Raw genomic sequence first — 21,593 nt, forward strand, 5'->3', positions numbered from 1 at the left:
TGAGAATAAGGGATAGGCAAGTATTACACCCACAGAGGCAATAGAAAAGCGTATTGGAAAATATTTTCAATAATGTCAGGGTAGGGAGGTGTGGACTTTACTCGTGGCCAGGCACACCTACTGTGTGAGCAAATGCCCTCTGCAGAGAGCAGATAAACAACTGAATGGCACCACATGCATTCTCCACGGGGGGACATATGATAGCTCATCATCTACATAAAAGGCTAACATTCCAACTTCTGGCCTCTACAGCAATTTTAAAAAACTGATAAAGCTAAAATGTAAGTCTCTGCAACAACAGACATCATAAGGAAACAAAAGCTAAGCCCTTGGCCACACACAGGCCAAATGCACAGCCGCCTGTCCTTTGGTAGGACTAGAGTAGCAGGCACGGAGGCTCACACTGCAATTTCGAGCACTCAAGAGGCTGAGGCAGGAGGGTTTTTGGAAGCTGAACACTTCCATGGGCAGACACCATATGAAGTTCTGTCTTCAAAAAAAGGCAAAAGAAAAATATCACGGGGATAAAAGCTGGTCAAACACGCAGGAAGGAAATGAGTATAAAAATGTCCTAGTTCATGTTTTAATGTCATTATTTAATGAGATGTTTTCACAAATCAAAGCAATGGAAAATCATTTCTTAAACTCATGAGACCGAACAACAGAGCCCTTCCAAGACAGAGCAATCGAACCATTTGAGGAGCAGTGGTCCTGCCCCCCAGACTGCAGGAAGGGTCCTACAAGGACATGGGCATAAGGGCCAGGGGCTCACAGCCACTCCACACTGGGAGGCATCTGAATACCCGCTAATCCAGAAGAGCTAAATAAATTACCGTCCTATATGACACAACACTTGGACGTAGCACTTTTTTTTTTGTTCGAGACAGGGTTTCTCTGTGGTTTTGGAGCCTGTCCTGGAACTAGCTTTTGTAGACCAGACTCGTCTCGAACTCACAGAGATCCGCCTGCCTCTGCCTCCCAAGTGCTGGGATTAAAGGTGTGCGCCACCACCGCCCGGATGACGTAGCACTTTTTTAAAGAATGAGGTAGGTAACACAGACAGATGTATACAGATGTTCTGAGATAATTGCCAGCCGATGTCAGAACACAGAGTACAAACTGGACATTTTAGGCCACTTTGCACACAGGATACCCAATGTTTGCGCACGAATCTCTGTTGTTTTGGAGATTCAGGGCAAGTGCCACGTGTCTGTTTTGGAGGTTCCAGGCACATGTCTGTTCCTCTTTGGAGAAAGAACTAACCCAGATATTCACTTTTTAGATTCTTCCCATGTTTCCTTTAGAGTGTCTCTAAGCTTGTATCACACACGTATCAAAATTACAAGATGCTTGATCCCTAAAACCATGTCCTTGAAGCTTATTTTCTCTGAGTGTCTCTTCCCTAAGCACTCCAGAGCACCTGCTCACAGCCAAGAAATCGGTGGATCTGGACTGGCTCCGTCCTGCAGTGTGAGTCTCTGCTACACCGGTGTTCTCTCTCTTCCGTTAAAATCCACAGCGGAGGCCAGCTTCGCCAGGAGATGCCTGCTGACTGCCAGCCACCACTCGCTGTCCCACAGGAGACAGACAGGGATGGAAGAACCTAAGAAGTCAATCGTTTGCTGTTTGTTCTCACAGTCCCTCCAGCGACGTTCACACATCACATGGTCTTTACTGGTCATGAAGGAAGAAGGAGGGCCAAGCTGGCCCTATTCCCCTGAAGGAATGTGGCTGATTACTCAACAGCCCTATGCTGCTGCTCTGGTCCCAGTGGCCCCAGAGTTACAGTGACTTCATCACCTTCCTCCAAGAAAACACTGGTCTCTCTGGGCTTCTCGTAGCTGACCTCTGGGCAACCAGGGTGGTGCCTCCTGAGCTTGCTCTTCTGCCTCCTTTTGTATGCCTGATATGCTGGGTGGAGAAACAGAGTATCAGAGTATTAAAAACGCCTTTAGCAAAGAGCCTAGTTGGGAGGGGGGGCCTGCATACTCAAAGGTACTTTGGGAGAGTTGCTTGGTCAGCATGATGCATGTGTGGAAACAAGGGGGAAGGGGTGAGAAAGGAACGCTGTGGAACCGAAGGGTTGGGGATCAGAATGGTTCTTTCTCTCCAGAATTGGGGTTCATTTGTCAGGTCTCTCAGAGCTCATTCACTCAGTCAACCAACAAACCCTTAGGGCTGCTGGCAGAGCATCAGGCCCTATGCCCAAGTGCTAGGATAGAGCTAGACAGAAGCTCAACATGCTTCTCGAAAATTCTGGGTTTCAGAACCAGCAGTTTGTTCTAATAGAAGCATTTCCGTCTTCCATGGGAACCTCCTGATCCCCAAGTGTTCCTTACATCAATGTTATCATGCCAATAGCATATAATAACCAGTATGTGTACTGGTTAGCATAAGAACATGCCCCAAAGGCTCATGGATTTCAATGCTTGGTCCCCAGTCTGGAGTTCGCCCCACTGGGGACAGAGCTTGAGGGTCCTTAGAGCTTGGCTCTGCTTTCTGTGCTCTTTCTGCTTCCTGACTGGCCAGCCTCCTGCTGCCCTGCCTCCCTGCTGTTATTGTTATGCAGACACTCCCTCTCCCCCACACCTTCAGCCACGTCACTGTAAGCCAACCTGAGATCTCTCTTTTATAATCTGTTTGTGGGGAGGCAATTCATCAGAGCAACAGCGAGTGTGCAGTCGATTTTCTCAGTAACCACTAACCTTACTAGAGCCTATTCCAGGGACCAGGAGCAAAATAAAGACATGTATGTGTACATATGTGTACTCACACCTTGCAGTTTACCTTCAGTGCATAAAGAGTTACCCCCAATGTAATGCGTATTTGGCTGAGCAGGTCGGAGAATAAATAGCCTGTGTAGGTACATGTGTGCATAAAATCCCACTGTGTCTACACTGGCATACGTGTGTAGTTCATATCTGAAAAGTCCTTCGAGCCACTGAGCCCAGAAGTAGCTGAGCATTTGGAAAAAGGGAGACAGAACATAAAAGCTAGGGGGCTGGTTTTATACAACGCCGTTATAAGATCTCACTCAAATGACTTCTTAAGTATTTCCTGGGAAACACCCACTGCATCAAAGTAGCCTGGCTTTATACTTCCTAGTCCCCAAAAGTGTCAGGCTAAAATTAGATCACAAGAGCAAGACATGCAGAGCTGGCTTTGAGGATGTGAATAAGTTGGCGGCCGATGTGTGGAGGGAAATCATCCACCTGCAACAATGAGGAGCCCCAGCAGCACTTGGAAGAGTCCGTAGGCCAAGGCAAAGTTAAACAGCTGGGCCAGGTGCTCGGCAGCGAAGGACAGCTGCAGCATGGCGATGCACAGCTGGATGTTCTGTGCTCCGGTCTCTATGGAAATCGTCCTGCACCTGTCAGTGAACAGATTCAAGAGCTGTGAACCCACAAAAAGAACCACAGCCAGGGCTGTTACACAGAGAAACCCTGTCTCAAAAAAAACAAAACAAAAAAACCTGCCCTTTTCCCTTTGAGCAATGACAAGTATAAGCTATGGACTCAGGCAACTAAAAGAATATATTCATGGACAGTTATTACTGGGATCCTCTTCTGTATATGGCAAGGATGTCCAGTGGAGTAGAACCTCAAAAACCCTGGCCCAGGAATCAGAGTAGAAGTACAAGATAGACACCAGAAATTATGCATGAACAATTTGCAACAATGACCAGGGCCAGGAGATTCTGTAGAAACTCAGGGAACAATGACCAGGAGATGCTGTAGAAACGCAGGGAACAATGACCAGGGCCAGGAGATGCTGTAGAACTCAGGGAACAATGACCAGGAGATGCTGTAGAAACTCAGGGAACAATGACCAGGAGATGCTGTAGAAACTCAGGGAACAATGACCAGGGCTAGGGGATGCTGTAGAAACTCAGGGAACAATGACCAAGAGATGCTGTAGAAACTCAGGGAACAATGACCAGGAGATGCTGTAGAAACTCAGGGAACAATGACCAGGAGATGCTGTAGAAACTCAGGGAACAATGACCAGGAGATGCTGTAGAAACTCAGGGAACAATGACCAGGAGATGCTGTAGAAACTCAGGGAACAATGACCAGGAGATGCTGTAGAACTCAGCAAAGTAGCAGCAGTGGCTCCAGAAAGCTTTAAAGTGGTGAAGCCACAGAACCTGAAGAGGTGATGAGTATCGGGAGTGGCAGCAAGGAAAGCCGCAGACCCAGGTGTGAGCATGGCTTCTTCAGGAAGCCCCATGTACCACAAGCCAGTCAGCATGCAGAGGAGGACTGGAGGAGACGAAAATGGGAAACTGAGTCAGAGGTGTGAAACTAAACAAATTAAAAAGCATGCCAAAGCTCTAGATGAAAAATGAGTGTTGGGAAAGGTTGCTTTCGGTGAAAGATGCAATGATAACGTTCTCTCGTTTCCTACCTTTTTACATTTGTTGGTTTTCTGATCACAGAAAATGGGATAAGCCTTACTTGAAAAGTGAGAGAAAAAGGAAGCAATGGCAGGAAGCAAACTTGGAGGGTGGATTGAGCCGTTACTTTTGTCTCCAGCTTGCGAGGAGCTTGCAGCCTTCGTATATGAGGGGAAGGTTAAGAGTACTTCGGTGGAGCCAGGACTCCAGGTAGACGAAGCAAGGGTGTGACATGGGGCAGGAATATTTTTTAGTGGCGAGTTCTGTGACACACTGTATTGCTCCCACCTTCATGCAAAGCGCACTTCCCTCAAACTTCCTAGCTGGACGTCATAAAACTCAAAAGCTGCAACTCACCGGGACCAGACTGTTCACAGTGCAAATGCAGTTATCTCTGGCCTCATCTTTGTCAGGCCAGGGGAGACAAGAAAGACTAGATAGCTGACAGCACATGGCCATAAGAGTTCTTCATCTGTCCTCAGATTCAGCTGTCAGTCTCCTTCCCTCAGTAGTCTATGCTCCTAACTATTGACCTTGGAAGCAAACCCAGGTTCGAATCCCAACTGTACTTTCTGGCTATAGGAACTCGATTACATTCCTAATCTTCTCTGAAGAGCTTGCTCATCAGTGGGATAATCATAGCTCCCTGCTGTCAGGTTGCAACAAGAAGAAAGCGGGGTTTGACGAGGTGGGGCCTCACCCAGTGCGTGTGCAGGGCTCAGCAGTGTTCCCTGGTAGAGTGGGAGCAGCTTAAGACCCACCTGAGCCTCCCCCACCCAGCCGCTCGAATCCAGCCACTTTCCTGTAATTGCTCTCCTGACTTAAAAATGAATCCACTTACTGAAAAAGAGGAAATATTCCCAGGAGAACTGAAATCACCCTTAACTTTCCTGCTCTAAACTGCCTTTTCTTCCAGTATTTTTCCATATTCTTTTTGCCTTTTTCCCACAAAGTAGAAATCAAAATTCTTTTTTTTAAAAAAAAACTTTATTTAACCTTATTTCATGCACATTGATATAACGATGTCAGATTCTCTGGAACAGGGGTTACAGACAGCTGCGAGCTGCCATGTGGTTGCTGGGAATTGAACCCAGGTCCTCCGGAAGAGCAGTCAGTGCTCTTAGCCACTGAGCCATCTCACCAGCCCCAGAAATCAAAATTCTAAACTTAGGTTTAACCCTGGAGCATTGCAATTGATGCCTAGCACATGCACACTGCATAAATAAATATGACCCTATTGTTAGATACTTAAATTGCTTCCATTTTTACCTATATAAAGGGTACAGCAATTAACATCTTATTATATCAATATTCATGTGTATATCTGATAGAGCTAACTCTAGAACAGATTCCCGCTGATTGTGGTGATGCACACCTTTAATCTCATCACTCACGACGCTGAGACCAGAAAACACAGAGTTCAAGATCAGCCAGGTCTACATAGCAAGACCCTATTCTCAACCAGAGTAAAAGTATTGGGTTAATATCCATAAGCATACATGAGGCTGCTAGTGCAGCGGTTGCCTTTCAGAAAGCTTAGGCCCCTGGAGGTGGCTCAGAGGTTATGAACACTGGTTGTTCTTCCAGAGGTCCTGAGTTCAATTCCCAGCAACCACATGGTGGCTCACAACCATCTTTAGTGAGATCTGACACCCTCTCCTGGCCTGCAGGCATACGTGCAGACAGAAACCTGTGTACAGAAAGCCTATGCCACTTTCTGTCACCATTCTCCTTCATTATTAAATCACCGCATTCATCCATGACATGCGTGCCAACATGGAGTATGATCATTTAAAAAATTTTTACAATATTTATAAATGTATACTCCAATCCAAATGATAATATTTCAGACAAATTCCTAAACATACTATTCATAACTAGTAATTCTTTTAAAATCTGGTATGATGAACAATGATTTAATCTCTTAATATTTACTCATGCCCTGCTATGATCTCTGTGTTGAACGAAACAAGTTCACCCCTGCTTCTGATCCATGGGATTCACACATCACCCTGTTCGGTTCGTAATTGAGACAGGGTCTTTCGATGCAGTCCTGGCTGGACTTGAACTGTTCAGACATCAGCAAGCTATACTAAAGCCCTAATCTGAAGTTTACAAACTAGAACCTGTGCTGACTAGTCTACGTCAACTTGACACATGTTAGAGCTGTCTGAGGGCGGGAACCTTGATTGAGAAAATGCCTCCAGAAGATCTGGCTGTAGGGCAGTTTCTTAATTAGTGATTGATGAGGGAGGGCTCGGCTCCCTCTGGAGAGATCATCTGAGCAAGTGGTTCTGGGTTCTGTTAGCAAGCAGGCTGAACAAGCCATGGGAAGCAAGCCAGTAAGCAGCTCCATTTGCTGGCCTCGGCCCCAGCTCCTGCCTCCAGGTCCCTGTCCTGCTCTGACTTCTTTCAGTGAGACTACAATGTACAAGTGTAAGCTGAATAAACTCTTTCCTCCCTGGGTGGCTTTTGGTAAAGGTGTTTCATTGGTACAATAGTAACCCTGACCAGACAAACCCCATCCTTGTGGCTTTTGTCTACATAAAGAATTATGAGGGAGCTGGGTGGCGGGTCCCCAAAGAGTTAAAAACAAAACAAAACTAAAAAAAAGGGGCTGGAGAGATGGCTCAGCGGTTAAGAGCATTGCGTGCTCTTCTAAAGGACCCGAGTTCGATTCCCAGCAACCACATGGTGGCTCACAACCATCTGTAATGAGGTCCAGTGTCCTCTTTTAGCAGGCATATATGCAAACAGAATACTGTATCCATAATAAATAAATAAATATATAAAAAAAAGAATTATGAGCTTCCTGACCACAAACAAAGCGAAACTTTTCCTGTTCCCTGGCACAACCAGCAAATCCTGCCATGGTGTATGTTTGATGCACCTGCTTCAGAAAAGCTTACAGAGCCTGGCATGAATCAAAGAGGTAACGTTGTGCCTGGTCTCACAGGTCTGGCATTCTGAGTCACACACACACACACACAAACACCTTATAGGATAGGTAACTATACCTTTGCCAAGACTGGTGGGTGAGGAATGCCAGCAGGAAGCCCGTGACGTGGCCGACCAAAGGAAAAATGAAGCTGATGAGCAGAAGAGTGACGTCCATATTCCATCCCTTGGCCAGGACCACGCCAATGACTGCCACCACCAGAAGGAGGATGCCACTCGCAATGGCCCCGACCTGCAACAAAGCAACAGGTGAGTGCTTGGTAGTCACACCTGAGGCTCTATTCTGCTAAGCCATGCCCAGTGTAAAAGTTTAAGCTTTAGAAGTTTTAGAAGACCTCGGAGGCTGTCACATCCAATTTTCTGTTAAAGTCACCTTCCTTCCCTTAAGCATGGGTGTGATCCCCAGTGCCCAGTGAACAGGGGTGAATGCTGGAGCCCATATAAGACACAGGCAGATGCTTTCTCTTCCCGGGCGCAGCTATGATGAAGGAGATGTCCAACTGAGAGTAAGATTTCTGATGGCTTGTCTCTGATCAGAAACAGTGTGTAATGGTACAGAAGATACTCAGGCATAGTACATGTAAATACTAAATAGATAACAGAAATAATGTAAGGAGCTCAGGTTAGCTCACGTTGGTGCCTCCTAGTTTCCTCTCTCTTACTGGGATCAAACATTCTGACCAAAACCAACTAAGAGGAGAAAACAGTTATTTGCCTTATGTCTTCAGGTCTCAGTCCAATACTGACAAATTCAGGGCAAGAACTCAAGGCAGGAATCACAGAGAAACGCTGCATTCTCAGCCTAATGTTTAGTTAGCTTTCTTTCTTTTTTAGAAATATTTTTAAATGATATTATATATACATTATTTATTTATTGTATAAATATATACTCTTTCATGGGTACATGTTGAAGACTTTAAAATACATTTAAACTAATCATATTTTTATTTTGGGGAATTTCATACATGCATACAATGGACTTTAATCAATCCACCCATATTTCCTCCTCCTCACTACCACCACTCCCTCCCACTTCCACGTGTTCTCTTCTTAACCCACAAGGTTCAGTCGCAGATGCCAGTGTGCAGGTAGGGAGAAGGAAGGCCATTCGCAGGTACCAGTGCAGGTAGGGGGCAGGAAGGCCGTCCACAGATGCCAGTGTGCAGGTAGGGGGCAGGCCATCTGCGGGAGCATTCGTAGCCTCTGGGGGCTGAATCCCTGAAGCTCCCTCTCTCAGCTCCCTTTCTCACAGAGCCCAGGACTATCTGCCTAGGGATGGTGCTGCCCACAGTGGTCTGGGTCCTCCTACATCAATTAATAAGATAAACTCTTCAGACATGCCCTAGAGCCAATCTGGTCCAGGAAATTTCTCAATTGAGGCTTTCTTCTCAGATAACAGAGAGCTGTGTTAAACTGACAATTAAAGCTAAGTAGATGCTAAGGATAACGACTGTTTGCGGATCTTCTGGTCTAGGAAGGGCTTTGCTGCACGGGTGGCTGTGATAATGGTTTCTTAGATGTCTTTAGACATCACACCATCACAACCTTTACCGGTTGAGGTGCCAGATAAAGAACCCTAGCTACACATGGCTCCTCCCTACCACTTCCTGTCAGCTAGTTGCTGACTCAGCCTCCTGACTCTGGGTTAATTTTATTTAATCAAACAAATGTAACACGTCTTTGCATCATTAAACAAATATCCCACAGCATTAATGAATGTAACACATCTTAAATTAATATTCCACCACACTGTGTCCTCTCTTTCAAAAAAAAGAAAGAAAGAAAAAGGCAATAAATCCAAAACTTTCTAACATGTGAGTTTAATTCCCAGGAGACTGAGAGCGATTTGGATCTTAGCAGTTTCATGGGATAGCAGACTCTGTAGAAGAGGACTTAGTTAAAATCCTGTCAATCTTGACTTGAAATGATTCAGAACTGAAGGAGCCCCTGGAGTACTAACGAAAACAGAAACTAATTATTATGGTTTGAACAGGAAATGCCCCCTGCATGTTCTCATGTGTGGTGGTTTGAGTCAGAACGGCCCCCAGAGACTCGTGTGTTTGAATGTTTGGCCCATAGAGGCATATTAGGAGGTGTGGCCTTGTTGGAGGAAGTGGGTCACTGTGGGGGTGGGCTTTGAGGTCTCTTTTACTCAAGCTGTGCCCAGTGTGCTACACAGTCTCCTGCTGCCTGCCACCAAGATGTAGAACTAACTTCAGCTCCATGTCTGCCTACACACGACCATGCTTCCTGTCATGACGATAATGGATTAACCTCTAAAATTAAATGTTCTTCTTCCTTTAATAGAGTTGCCATGGTTATGGTGTCTCTTCACAGCAATAGAAACCCTAGCTAAGACAATGTATTAAAGCCTATTCGCACTATTTTGAAAGGTCCTGAAAACTTAAGGAAAGAGAATTAGATAAATAGATCCCTGGGGAACAGGTTCCTTCTGGGCAGGTGCCTGGGGGAGGGGCAGGTCCCTGGGATTGTTTTGTTCTAGGCCCTTACCAGTGTCCTCTTTGTTCTAGGAAGTGACCAGCTCTCCTCCATCACACACTAGTGCCTCAGTGATGTTCTGCCTCAAGTTCAAAGGCTGTGCCAATAGGCCTGACACAATGTATCATCTCCTCTTTGTGAAGCTGAGGCAGCAGAACTATGACCGTAGGCCAGCCTGTGCTACTCAAGGAAATGCTGCTTCAAAATCTTAAAAAGACTAAAATAATGATTGAACTGTGGGCTCTAGTTTATGCATATTATTTGACATATTTTAACATAAATCCCATACAATTGCTGAAAAGGTTTGTTTAGCGGGGAGAGGACAATAGAGTCTCACGTGGCCCAGGCTGGGCTTCTGCTTGTTATGTAGCACAGATGACTTTGAACTTCCCATCCTCCTGCCTCCACGCCCCAGGTGTTGGGATTGCAAGCATGTGCCACCATGCCTGACTCCAAGACCACAAGCGCACAGAAAGGCTAAACTGGGGTATTTTCAATTGTTGCTGCCACTTAATGCCCCTTTGGGAAAAATAATTAATGACAAAGTACTTGAAAAGAAAGTTTCCATGATTACACTGTCCTCTTGTTCTGTAAACATTTCCCACTGGGAATGCTCTCCTTTTAAAGGGACAGTGAGGAGCATAGGAAGGAAGGGGCCTTATCCCGTGAGTACAGCCCAGGGCTCCATGCTCGCACAGGCCTCCCGCACCTGTCCTCTCTTGCTCTCACTGGAGGACAATGTGCACTGTCCTCCTGGGAAAGCAGCCCCTGCAGGCAGAGTGAGTGTGGACTGAACCAAACCAGAAACTCCAAGCTGAAATAAACAGACATTTTTTGCCGAACTTCTAATTATCCCCCAAACACTCATATCTTTGTAAATCTAAAATACAGCTGAGATTCTATTTCAGTTTTGAAGAAGCGTGAACTTGTGTCTTCTGGGTGATTTGTCAAAAGACAAATGGCAGCACTGCACAGCAAGGGAAGGAAGGATCTCTAGGTTCCCACCATTCCTTGGCCACCCCTCAGCACTTTCGGGATGATGTCGCTCACACCGGGTACCTGATGAGGTCAGTAGCCTTTGCTTCTGTATACCAGTTACAACTCCAGTGGTGTGTGCCTGGGAGTGCTTCGGCAAGACAGCCCTTCAGCCTGTCCTAAGAAGTCCTCCATGTTCCCACACACTGAGGCTCCATTGTGTACAGCACAGGGAGGAGCTTCACCTTGCTGGTGCCTGTGGGAAGCCCAGGAAAGGGACAGGGTCCTGGCTGTCTCAGGCCTGTGTGTTTCTGTCACTAAGAGCATCATGTTTTCCATGGTGTCACAAATGTGTGTGGGCCAATGGGAGTGACGCGGCAAGGCTCCCCGTCAAAGGGCGGGAAACAACTGTACTGGGACAGCTCATTGGTTCAGCCTTTCATCTCTGTGTCTGGTGGTGGGCTGTGTGTAGGGGGGGCGGGGGATGCTGACCTTAAGAATGACTTTCGCTTGCTTTGGCCACCTATAATTCACAAAGACGCCGAAAGCCACTGGAACAATCAGAGACCCGAGGGTAATTCCTAAAAAGAAAGAAAATCTATCAGACAGTGTCCCTTCTCACCCTAATGCCCCCACACTTTCCCAGCAATTTCTATTTCAATTAGTTCACAGCTTTGAAAGACAATTTGTGAAGAGTGTGTGCTACTAATAAATTCCATCACACCTGGGCCACCGTAATCCTCACAACCAACCACGGGGATTTCTGAGACAACAGAAGTATAATGTTTGAAATGAGAGTGGCCCCTTTAAGTCTCTTTAATTCCCAGTCACAGAGCAGGGCTCATAAGAACATGGACCGTGGTGTGTGGACACCTAGCCACTGTGAGACATATTGTGAGCTCAGTAAACCTCTCTTCCCCACAAACGTTCTCCCTCGGGTATCTCACCCCACCACCAAACACGAGCCCACTGAGTCCTGAGTTAGGATCTCAGTTCCAGGCTGCATGATCTTCATCAAGTTCCCGAACGAACCTCACTAACCCTGAACGTAATAGGATTGGTTTAGACGATGCTAAGCCACACAGAGGGAATTGTAATTATCTGCTACCCGTATGATCGCCATTGCTCTTTCTAACCATCACACAAACCCCATACAGACCTATGCTCTGGTATGGAATGGTGAGATTCTGCTTTAGGTCCCAGGACCAGGTGTAGAGGTAGAGGCAGAGGGGCATCATCCCCAGGGCGGCCACTGTGGAGCAGGTCGTCATGCTGATGCTACAAGCAGAATGAAGATGGTTAGGAGGGAGAGCCAGAAGCTGAGAGGTGGTCCTTACTTACGTTAGTATGCGGTGTTGGGCCCGATGTGGTGGTTCATGCCGTTAATCCCAGGAATGGATAGAAAGAAGCCGGTGGATCTCTGAGTTCAAGGCCAGTCTGGTCTACAATGTGAGACCCCCCCATCTCAAAAAATTTAATTAAAAATGTAATCTTTACCAAAAACCATACCTAGAACCCACTTTTTCAAAGCAGCTACAAGACCCACTTTCCTAATAATTACATGGGATTGTGGGTGACTACTCAGAGCTCACTGCTCTCGGGTCTAAAGGAAGCAAACCAGAATTTTTTTCTTAACCCCCTTTGGGACTTGAATAGGATAAGTTAAAATACCAAAGAGGTAACTAAACACCTATTTGGTGCCGAGTACTATTAAACATTAAGAAGCCGTCAAAAGACTTGTGTGAGATTCCCCACAGAAGAGCCTGTGGTCTCTAGCTCCTGATGGGGAACACTGGAAAGCATGAAGCAAGGTACGGAATCTGAGACAAAGATTCCGTGAGAGATTGTGGACTGGATACAAATTCTCCTTCCGACTAGAAACAGGAACTGACGTGAAATGACTCCTTCTTCTGTAGTGGGGCACCTCCAAAGTGAATGTTCTATTTGTTAGATAGAAAGCCTGCATTGGCAGAGCAGACTGCTCGAGATGTGGCCAGGCCCTTTGACATCTCCTGAGAGCGGGCAGATCTCACTGTAAGCTTATTATTACACTTACTTCAACAAGGCCCACCCTCTTTCAGACTTCCAGCCTCTTCTCACCCTCCTCCCTGCACAGTCTGCCTTTTCCTCTTACCTAGAGGGAGCTCTTTGACAATCAGGGTACACAAGATTATGTATGATTCAAACCTTTTCGATAAATTTACTCTTCATTTTTGGCTTTGCTCATGATATTCATCATAATGAATATTTATATAGCTAAAGCTGTTGTGTATTTTTGCCAGGTGTGGTGGCACACCCCATTAATCCCAGCACTCAGGAGGCAGAGGCAGGTGGATCTTTGGGCGTTTGAGGCCAGCCTGATCTACAGAGTGAGTTCCAGGCCAGTCAATACTACATTGTGAGACCTTGTCTCAGAAAACAAACAAAACGACAGACAGTCTCTAAGTTCTCATCCTTGTAAAGATGTCCTCCATTCCTGGGGCCTTCAGACATCACCCCTACATTTTCTTCTTTGTGCCTGACAGTCTGTGTTTATCTATTTAACTCATTTTAAGTTTCTCTTTTCTAAGATATGAAGCTGTTTTGTCTTGAGAGCAAGTGTGTGCCTACACTTTGCTCACTAAGCCGAAGTGCCTTCTTCAGCATGTGCTGATTAAATGCCCAAGTCTATTCACAAATGTCTCGGAGACTCTAATCTAGCCCACTGGTAAGTAATTTTGTTTTTTCCTAAACAAATTCCAGACTTTCTTGACTATATTGTTTCCATAAAATATAGGGTTGTTGGGCAATAGTGGCACATGACTTTAATACTAGCACTTGGGAGGGAGAGGCAGGTGGATCTCTGTGAGTTTGAAGCCAACCTGGTCTATAGAGTGAGTTCCAGATTAGCCAGGGATATACTATGAAACTTTGTCTTGAAAAAGAAATATACAGGGTCAGTATTTCCATGTAAATTTTCCTTTTCAAATTTTTTCTTCTAAAAAAAATCCTGCATAGTTTGCACTCTACATAAAGCCTAAAAAATTTTATTCTGTTCAGAGTAGTCTCTGAGGCTAATCCCAAACACCCCAAACAAAACAAAGGTGTCTTCTGCTAAGCTAGAGGAAGTTCAGCATTTTGACACAACTCTCAAGCCTGTTTCCATGGAGTTGGTACCCTGTTTCCATGGAGATGGTAGCTAGGGAAGTTTTCCAAATACTTGACCTATGCTGTGTGCCTTGGCTCTCCGCTTACCAACTCCTGGAAAGAACCCTACCTTGCATCACTTCAATCTTGAACTGCGGAGTCTGGAATGCTCCATGCCACTCCCATATGGTTTTAGCTCCAGCAACGAAAGGCTGAGATTCCTCGCTGTAAAAAGCTATGGAACCTTGTGCCCGACCTCCATAGAATAATTTGATCTGTGATACATTTGATGGTGGCTCCAGAGGGACGAGAGAAGTTCTGGTGCCCTCCCGTTTCCTTGTAAATACTGACCATGCTGGAGAAGCACAGAAACTGCAGCATGCATAGTGGGAAGCCACGCCTTCCAGTTCCTGCCAAGAAATTCCATTGGGGCATCAACAGAGGATGTGGCTTGCTGAATCTCTCCACTGTTCACATGGTGGAAAAATCGCTAACATTATCTGACCTCCACAGAACAAGATTCCACTCGCACCAGGAAGAATGGAGCCATCCGCAACTATTGCAGAGAATGAGACAGGTCCAGCAAGACTGGACAAACAGGTAAATCCTGAACCTCCCTTACAGCAAGGAAATGGCAGAGCCACACATTCCACTAGAAGGCAGCAGTCAATACCATTCTGCAATTGGGACTTAAGTTATTCAAATGTTATTTCAATTCTAAGCCCCAAAAATCAAGCACTCCAATTCTCCAAACTGAAGGCATGCCTGTCATCACAGAACTCAGAGGGCGAAGAGCGAGAAGAGGCGGGCATGGAAGTTCAAGGTCATCCTTGGCCGTGTTTCAAGTTTGAAGCCAGCCTGGGCTATATGAGACTTGTCTCAAAATAAATAAATATAAAAGTAAATATAAATAAAAAAATAAAATGGGAAGAAGCTCAAGAGAACTTCATGGATCAAAGTTGGCCACCGTGCTATACACACACCACCACTCAAGTTCAGAATCCTCTCTGTAACTAAGGATAGACACATACATCTTCCATAGATATCTAGAGGTTGTGTGAGCTGTCCTGAATCACATTAATAAACAGTGTTCGTTGGGGGCGGAGTTATTGTAACACTGGCAAAAGACACTGCCACCGTGTCTCTTACTCCCATTTATCAAGGCCGTGCCACCACCAGGCTGACACTGGGCATACAAGGAACTGAGAGACCTGGCAGGTATGGCTAGCAAGTTGCACAGTGATAAGACCTTCCAACGGGTGACTAAAAAGTTACATATTTGGCAGAATGGGGACAATGGACAGGTAGCGCCATCAGATAGTTGGATAGGGCACTCAGGAGGCAGAGGCAAGCAAGCGGGTATTTATGAACTCAAGGCCAGACTGCTCTACACAGTGAGCTTAGGGCAGTCAGAGCTACATAGTCAGACCATCTCATAAAGAAAAAGGAAGTGGGGGGTAGAAGAGGCTTGGGTTTATCGTCCCTTCCTCGTCCCTTTCCTATGGGTCTTAAACTTTGATCTACTCCACTACACATCCACGCTGGAAAGCTGAAAGCAAGGGCACAAATGGTGTGCCGTTGGACACCCGTGTCACGTCACGTCATTTACAATAGTCAAAAGGTGGTACACACAGGTAATGCCAACACTCAGGATGGCAGAGGAAGGAGGATCCAGGGCAATCTGATTGCCACACTGAGTTCCAGGTGATCCAGGACTACAGAGTGAGACCTTGTCACAAACAGGAAATGAAAGGAAGAACCAACTCAATGCCTCCTGAGGAGCGAGCAGGCAAAGCAAGATGTGCACAGTGGAGAGCGTTCAGCAGCAAACAAAAAGGAATTGTAACCAAATGCTCTGGGGAGGATGACCCCAGAGGGTATTCAGCCCGGCTAAGTAGCCAGATCCAGAAGACACATCTGTGAGTCACGTATAGAAGACATCCGGGGAGTCAAACGTGACATAAAGGGAATGGGTGTGCAACGTGAATGTTCCTAATGTCACTTTAATATTGCTCAAATGCTACATTATATTGTGTGTATTGTATAATGATCTAAAGATAAAAGAGAACCTCAGAGAATCCTCTACCAATATAAGAATTGAGAGCCAGGCTCAGAGGCCCAAGGCTGTGATTCTAGCAACTGGCAGGCAGAAGTGGGAGGATTAGGAATTTAAAGACATCTTTAGCTATGAATGGAATTTGAGGTCAGCCTGGGCTATGTGACCCTATCTTATAACAAATCCAAACAAATATGGAAGCCGAGGGGCAGTGAGATCAATGGCCCCGTGGTGCTCGGCACCTTGAGCAGACACAGTGCTCTGTTGCAGTTTCTTTCTAGACCAATTAGGGAGACTCATACTATGACTGGAGCAGAGAGATCAGGCCAACTAACCCAGAGGGTATCTGAAGAACATGGGCGGGTGGAGATGGGCAAACCAGAGTGTGTTTAGTGAACAATGAGCAGTTTCATCGGGACTGGAGGCCACTTGCATCTAAGGTGTTCCTGGGAATACACCTGGAGAACTGGTAACCTGGCCAGTTCAGTAAGCACTGCGAACACACGGCATGATGCCATGATGGAAGTGTTATCGTTCCCAGTTCCAAGAATGGAGGCCGGGTGCTCTGCCTTCTCTTTCCAGGGAGAGCCACATCCCGTGTAGTGCTAGTCCCAACCGAGACACATGGTAAAGGTCAGAGGGAAGTGATTTGACCGTATCGGGCTCCTGGACACCAGACCTACCTTCACCAAGGGGAAGAGGATATTGTTACCATCAGTGACCCTTCTCTTGACTTCAACTACAGGGTCTACGTATTTTAGTATGATTCCACACACAGTAAGGTCCTCAACACAGTCAAGTCTAAGAAAACAAACCTTGTTGTCAATGAGAAGGCCATCTCCATCTTTCAGGAGTGAAGCCTTCCAATATCAAATGGAGTAATTCTGGTGCCCAGTATGTTGTGGAATCCATGAGTGTCTTTACCACTGTGGAGAAGACTGGGTCCCCCTTGAAAGGTAGAGCCAGACTCATCATCCTTGTCCCTTGAGATGACGCCCCCATGTTCGTGCTGGGTGTCAGCAGGCCCCCTGGCCAAAGTCTTCCATGACAACTTGGGCATCGTCCTCAACAGCCACTTTTGTCAAACTCGTCTCCTAGCGTGATATCAGACTAACTTCCTGGTATGACAATGACGTTGGCAACAGCGACTGGGTGGAACCCCTCATAGTCCTCACGGCCTCCAAGCAGTAAGAATCCCTGAGCAACCCAACTCCAGCAAGAACATGAGAGGAAGAGAAAGGCCCTCAGCTGTGGGGGAGTCCCTGTCCCATTCAGTCCCCAGTACATTGAGCATCTCCCCTCCTGGTTTCCATCCCAGACCCTCAAAAGAAGGGGAGTGGCTTAGGGAACTCTACTTTCTCAAGTATTGAATACCATCAACAAAGTTCACTGTACAAAAGAGAGGAACAGAAGGAGGCTCACAGTTGACAACAACGAAACAATAACAGAGAGCCTGAGTGTGGAGAGAACACTGTAGAGGTGTAGCTGTTGGCCACGGAAGAGTTCACTAGGGCCTGACCCCAGGAAGCAGAAGTGGAGGATGGCAGGGAGCCAGAGTTGTGAACAGCTCAGCTAAAGGGTGGGCCTGGTAGAGGGAAGAGAGGACCAAGCGAGAGGAGCAGAAAACTAAGGCGAGAAGCCCAGGGCCCTGGGAAGAAGCACAGTGGGCCCCGGGCCTGCTGTGTACTTGACTCCGTGCCCGGTACCTGGCCTTGTCATACCCAGTGTGTGGACACCCGCTCAAGTCCGAAACACCCGGTCAAGGTGTGCGGGTGGAAAACCACACGCGGGCTGAGTGAAGCGGGGTGAAAGCAACAGAACTGTACTTGGGATCATCTCTAAGAGCTTTGCCTCGGTTTCCCCATCTGTGAAATAAAGATGTGGGATGAAGCACACTTCGATTTCCTCCAGAATGACCATCACTGCCTGGCCGCTGAGTTTTCCTCCATGTGATTTTATGTTGGTAATCAGTTGTGAAGCAATGTGCCAAACACGGACATTATTCCGCTCATCAACACAGAATATTCTGTTTCTTGAGATTTAAGCATTTATTAGTGCTAGATCCATAAGCTTCTGAAATCTAATTTTTAGTGCCCACTTTAAAATTCCTACTCTGGGAGAATCAGCCTTGGCTACAGATTGAGTTTGAAGCCAGCCTGGGTTACACATTGAAATTGAGGTCAGCCTGAGCAACACAGCAAGACCCTGTCTCAAAAATACAAAAGCAAGTAACTATTATTTCATTTTTATAATTTATTCTGTATTGTTTGTGTCTGTGAAGCTCAAAATTGAACTTCAGAAACAGGAAAAGCACAGGGTGGGGCAGTCAGTGGTGAAATGCTTGCTAAGGAAGAAAGGAGGAAAACAGCTAACATTTACTGCACGCCTACTGTGTACCTGGCTCATGTAACATTTACTGCGCACCTACTGTGTACCCGGCTCTGTCTCACATGTATGTGCGTGTGTTCTCAGACAAGTTGCTACAATCAGCATGTAAACACTAGGGCTGGGAGATGGCTCAGTGGTTAAAGCACTGGCTGTTCTTCCAGAGGACCCGGGTTTGATTCCCAGCACTCACATGGCAGCTCACCGCCATCTATCACTCCAGTTCCAAGGGATCCAGTGCCCTCTTCTGGCCTCATCTGGCCCCAGACATGCACATGGTGTGATACATAAACACACATGCAAGCAAAACACTCACACACATTAAAATAAATAAATCCCTTTTTACAGTTTAATTTAAAAGTTGATTAATCCAGAAGTGATGGCGTGTGCCTTTAATCCCAGCATTTGGGAGACAGAGGCAGGCACATCTCTGAGTTCAAGACCAGCCTGGCCTACAAAGGAAGTTCCTGCACCGCCAGGGCTACACAGAAGCAACAACAATAATAACAACAAAGCTGACTGAGGACAGAGTTGGTGCCAGACACGCTGGCGTATGCCCGTAATCCTAGCTCTAGGGAACTGAAGGCAGAAAGGATCAGGAACTCAAAGCCACCCTGGGCTATGTGAGACCTGGTCTCTATAAAACAATAAATAAATAATAAATAAATAAGATAGGGTTGGTAACAAGAAACAAAACACACTCTGTCTTCCACACACATTCTGTCCTCTGGTGTTACTATGACAATGCCGATGAGCCAAGGATGTTGGCAATAAATATTCCCTTTCCCAGAACAGAAGTGTTTCAAAACCCTGCTAAAGACTTAGGCTCAGACTCCAAACAGACGATGTGGTTGTGTTGCCAAATGTCATGGAAAAAAACTGCCTAAGTTACAAACTGATGTGAACCAGATGTGAGCTCTGCTCCAGCGTGAACTCTGCTCCACTCCTATTGTTGAGCTACTTCTTCAACTTGAACGTTTTTCCAGAATAATAAAAGGTCACTGCCGAGGTGACTCTGAGAAGCTGGGAGATAAGACGAAGCCCAGGCTTCCCGGTCCCTACAAACACCAGCTTCCTTTCTTTCCAGAAACCCTGGGACCCAGACTTCTTCGCTGACGTGTGAGCACTAATGGACAGCTTCACTGAGCTTCAAGTCATGGCATCTGAGTGGAGATACTAAACTATCAGGAATTTTTAAGTCTCTCTCTCATAAGTGGGTAACTGAATAGGCATTGCCATAAAGTTAATTTCTTGTCTGTAATTAATATGTAGAGGTGACATCTGTTCAATACACTAAATATTCAGTATATGCAAGAGAATTTGAAACGAGACCTGAAGCCGACTCACTAAGCTCAGCTCCCAGTTCAGCCGTCAATTCTGACTCACTCATTCATTCATTCACTCATTCATTCATTCATTCATTCATCATAGAGTCACCCTCAATTAAGTGGCATACACATGCAAAGATTTAAATTTGTATGGGTCATTTTCCCTAGGCAGGATGTAAATGTGTGTATATAAGCAAAAAAAAAAATCCAGAAAGACTATTGTTTTTATCTCTGTTTTCCCCAATACTGAGTCATCAATTCTTTCTTCAAATGTTCTTCTACTTCTCGTCAAAACGTTTGACTCCAAGATTGTGTGATTCGCTCACCATCGTTACAGTGTGGATAATTGATAAAGCTTCATTTCCCCTGGAGTGTTTATCTGCCCCATATGTAGACAGGAACTCTGGCTTAAACCCAAAGGAGGAAAGGAAACAAGAGAGTTGTCATCCTCAGAGCTCCACGCCGCTCCCTAAATCAGTCTGTCAACCGCCCAGAGTCCTCTGCACTCGTTTAAAATGTGGCTTCACAAGAAGGGTTTTCTGGAAACACTGCTGAGAGCAATGTGGCCAAAAGAGACAAAATGAAAAGACCAGAACCACGTGGGCTTCACCCTGACGGTTTATCTTGCTAGCATCACCAGCACTATCATCAGCTATATGGTGTTATTGGTGATGTCCAGGGAATGCCAATGGGCATAGAAGGAGAACATGCTTGGGAAATATCGTTGCTGCATATGAACCAAGTCCCTTGCGTGACTCAGGATAGAAAAGGCTGCCAAGAAAGCAGAAACTGATTGCAGCAGGACAAGCTCGGAACCGAGAAGGGCTGCCCAAGTCTCTTCCCACTTAGAACCACCCAGACATCTCAAAGGTGTCCCTGACTGGCAGGCATAGACAGGGGCACCCTGCCCAGCTTCCCTGCTGTGTCTTACCTGAGATCCATATCTCCATCAACCCAGAAGGTCAGAACATTCGAGATGGTGCCCCCAGGGCAGCACCCCATGATGAGGACAGCAATAGCTTGGGAGGGTTTCAGAGAGAAGCTGAGGGCTAGCAGATACGCAGTCAGAGGCATGAGCCCAAACTGGCAAATCAGCCCCACCGCAATGCCCCAGGGTCTTCTGAAGTGTGACCACAGCTTCCGAATCTCCACCGAGCATCCAAAGGAGAACATGACCAGGCCCACCATCAGGGCTGACACCACTGTGAAAACAAGCTTCAGGGTCCCGTGGCCCTCCATCTGCACCGGCAGCTCGTCCTCCATGCTGTGGGCAGGGCAGCTAGCATTGCTCGAACAGTCCATGCTCATCTCGTCTCGTGAATTAGACAGCAGAGACAAAGAGGAACGTCAGCCCTGAGCATGCACGGGGCAGGTCTATCCGGATGCATTTCCTAATCATGCAACAAGTGACGCTGGAGAGTCCTTCCGATTGCTATTGGCCAACCCCGTGATTCGGCCTAATCTGATCAAGTTATTCACGAGTGACATTATAAAAGTCATGTAGTCAGGCAGGAAACGCAGCAAGGATGGCAAGCGTGCCTTTCCATTCTAGTCTCCCTGACCACGGAATGTTCAAGTGCTGGGAAGGAGACAGACAAAGTGGAAAGACTGGCCCCTGTTGACAACATCACATCATGTTCTAGGGAAATAGGCCAGATGCCAAGACACAATTTCTCCAAATTCAGTAGGGATTTCAAACAGCCAGAGTGCAGCGTTCTGTGGCCTGAACGACTAAGTCAGGAAAAAACAAAGACAGCTGTGCCAAAGCCACGCCTCACGGCACTCACAGGCATTTCAGAGAGACAAGAGAAATAAGGCCAGTCTGGAAAATGTCAAGGAGGCTGAGGATAATTTCGAGAGATTTTATACT

The 21,593-nt window shown here is 46.3% G+C and overlaps 1 protein-coding gene across 1 annotated transcript; it reads right to left on the bottom strand.

Annotated features, from left to right (window-relative positions):
* Positions 1 to 586: 586 nt before the first annotated feature.
* Slc10a6 (solute carrier family 10 member 6) lies at positions 587 to 21,263 on the bottom strand. Its single transcript, XM_041642084.1, has 6 exons — positions 20,655 to 21,263; positions 11,988 to 12,106; positions 11,321 to 11,409; positions 7,414 to 7,586; positions 3,213 to 3,370; positions 587 to 1,911 (listed from the first exon to the last, which is right to left on the bottom strand). Exons 1-6 carry the CDS (start codon positions 21,029 to 21,031, stop codon positions 1,736 to 1,738), a joined length of 1,092 nt encoding a protein of 363 aa, XP_041498018.1. The 5' UTR covers positions 21,032 to 21,263; the 3' UTR covers positions 587 to 1,735.
* Positions 21,264 to 21,593: the final 330 nt, after the last annotated feature.

This window comes from Microtus oregoni, unplaced genomic scaffold, assembly GCF_018167655.1.
Source record: "Microtus oregoni isolate MIOR12 unplaced genomic scaffold, Mior012 000072F_ref0000427, whole genome shotgun sequence".
NCBI classification, from domain to species: domain Eukaryota; kingdom Metazoa; phylum Chordata; class Mammalia; order Rodentia; family Cricetidae; genus Microtus; species Microtus oregoni.

Coding starts and splice junctions, on each gene's coding strand:
- Slc10a6 (XM_041642084.1), bottom strand. CDS start 21,031: ATGAGCATGGACTGTTCGAGCAATGCTAGCTGCCCTGCCCACAGCATG. Junction 11,410..11,987: donor CATTCCATACCAGAGCATAG/GTCTGTATGGGG, acceptor CTTTCTTTTTAG/GAATTACCCTCGGGTCTCTG. Junction 7,587..11,320: donor AAGCGAAAGTCATTCTTAAG/GTCAGCATCCCC, acceptor GCTTTGTTGCAG/GTCGGGGCCATTGCGAGTGG.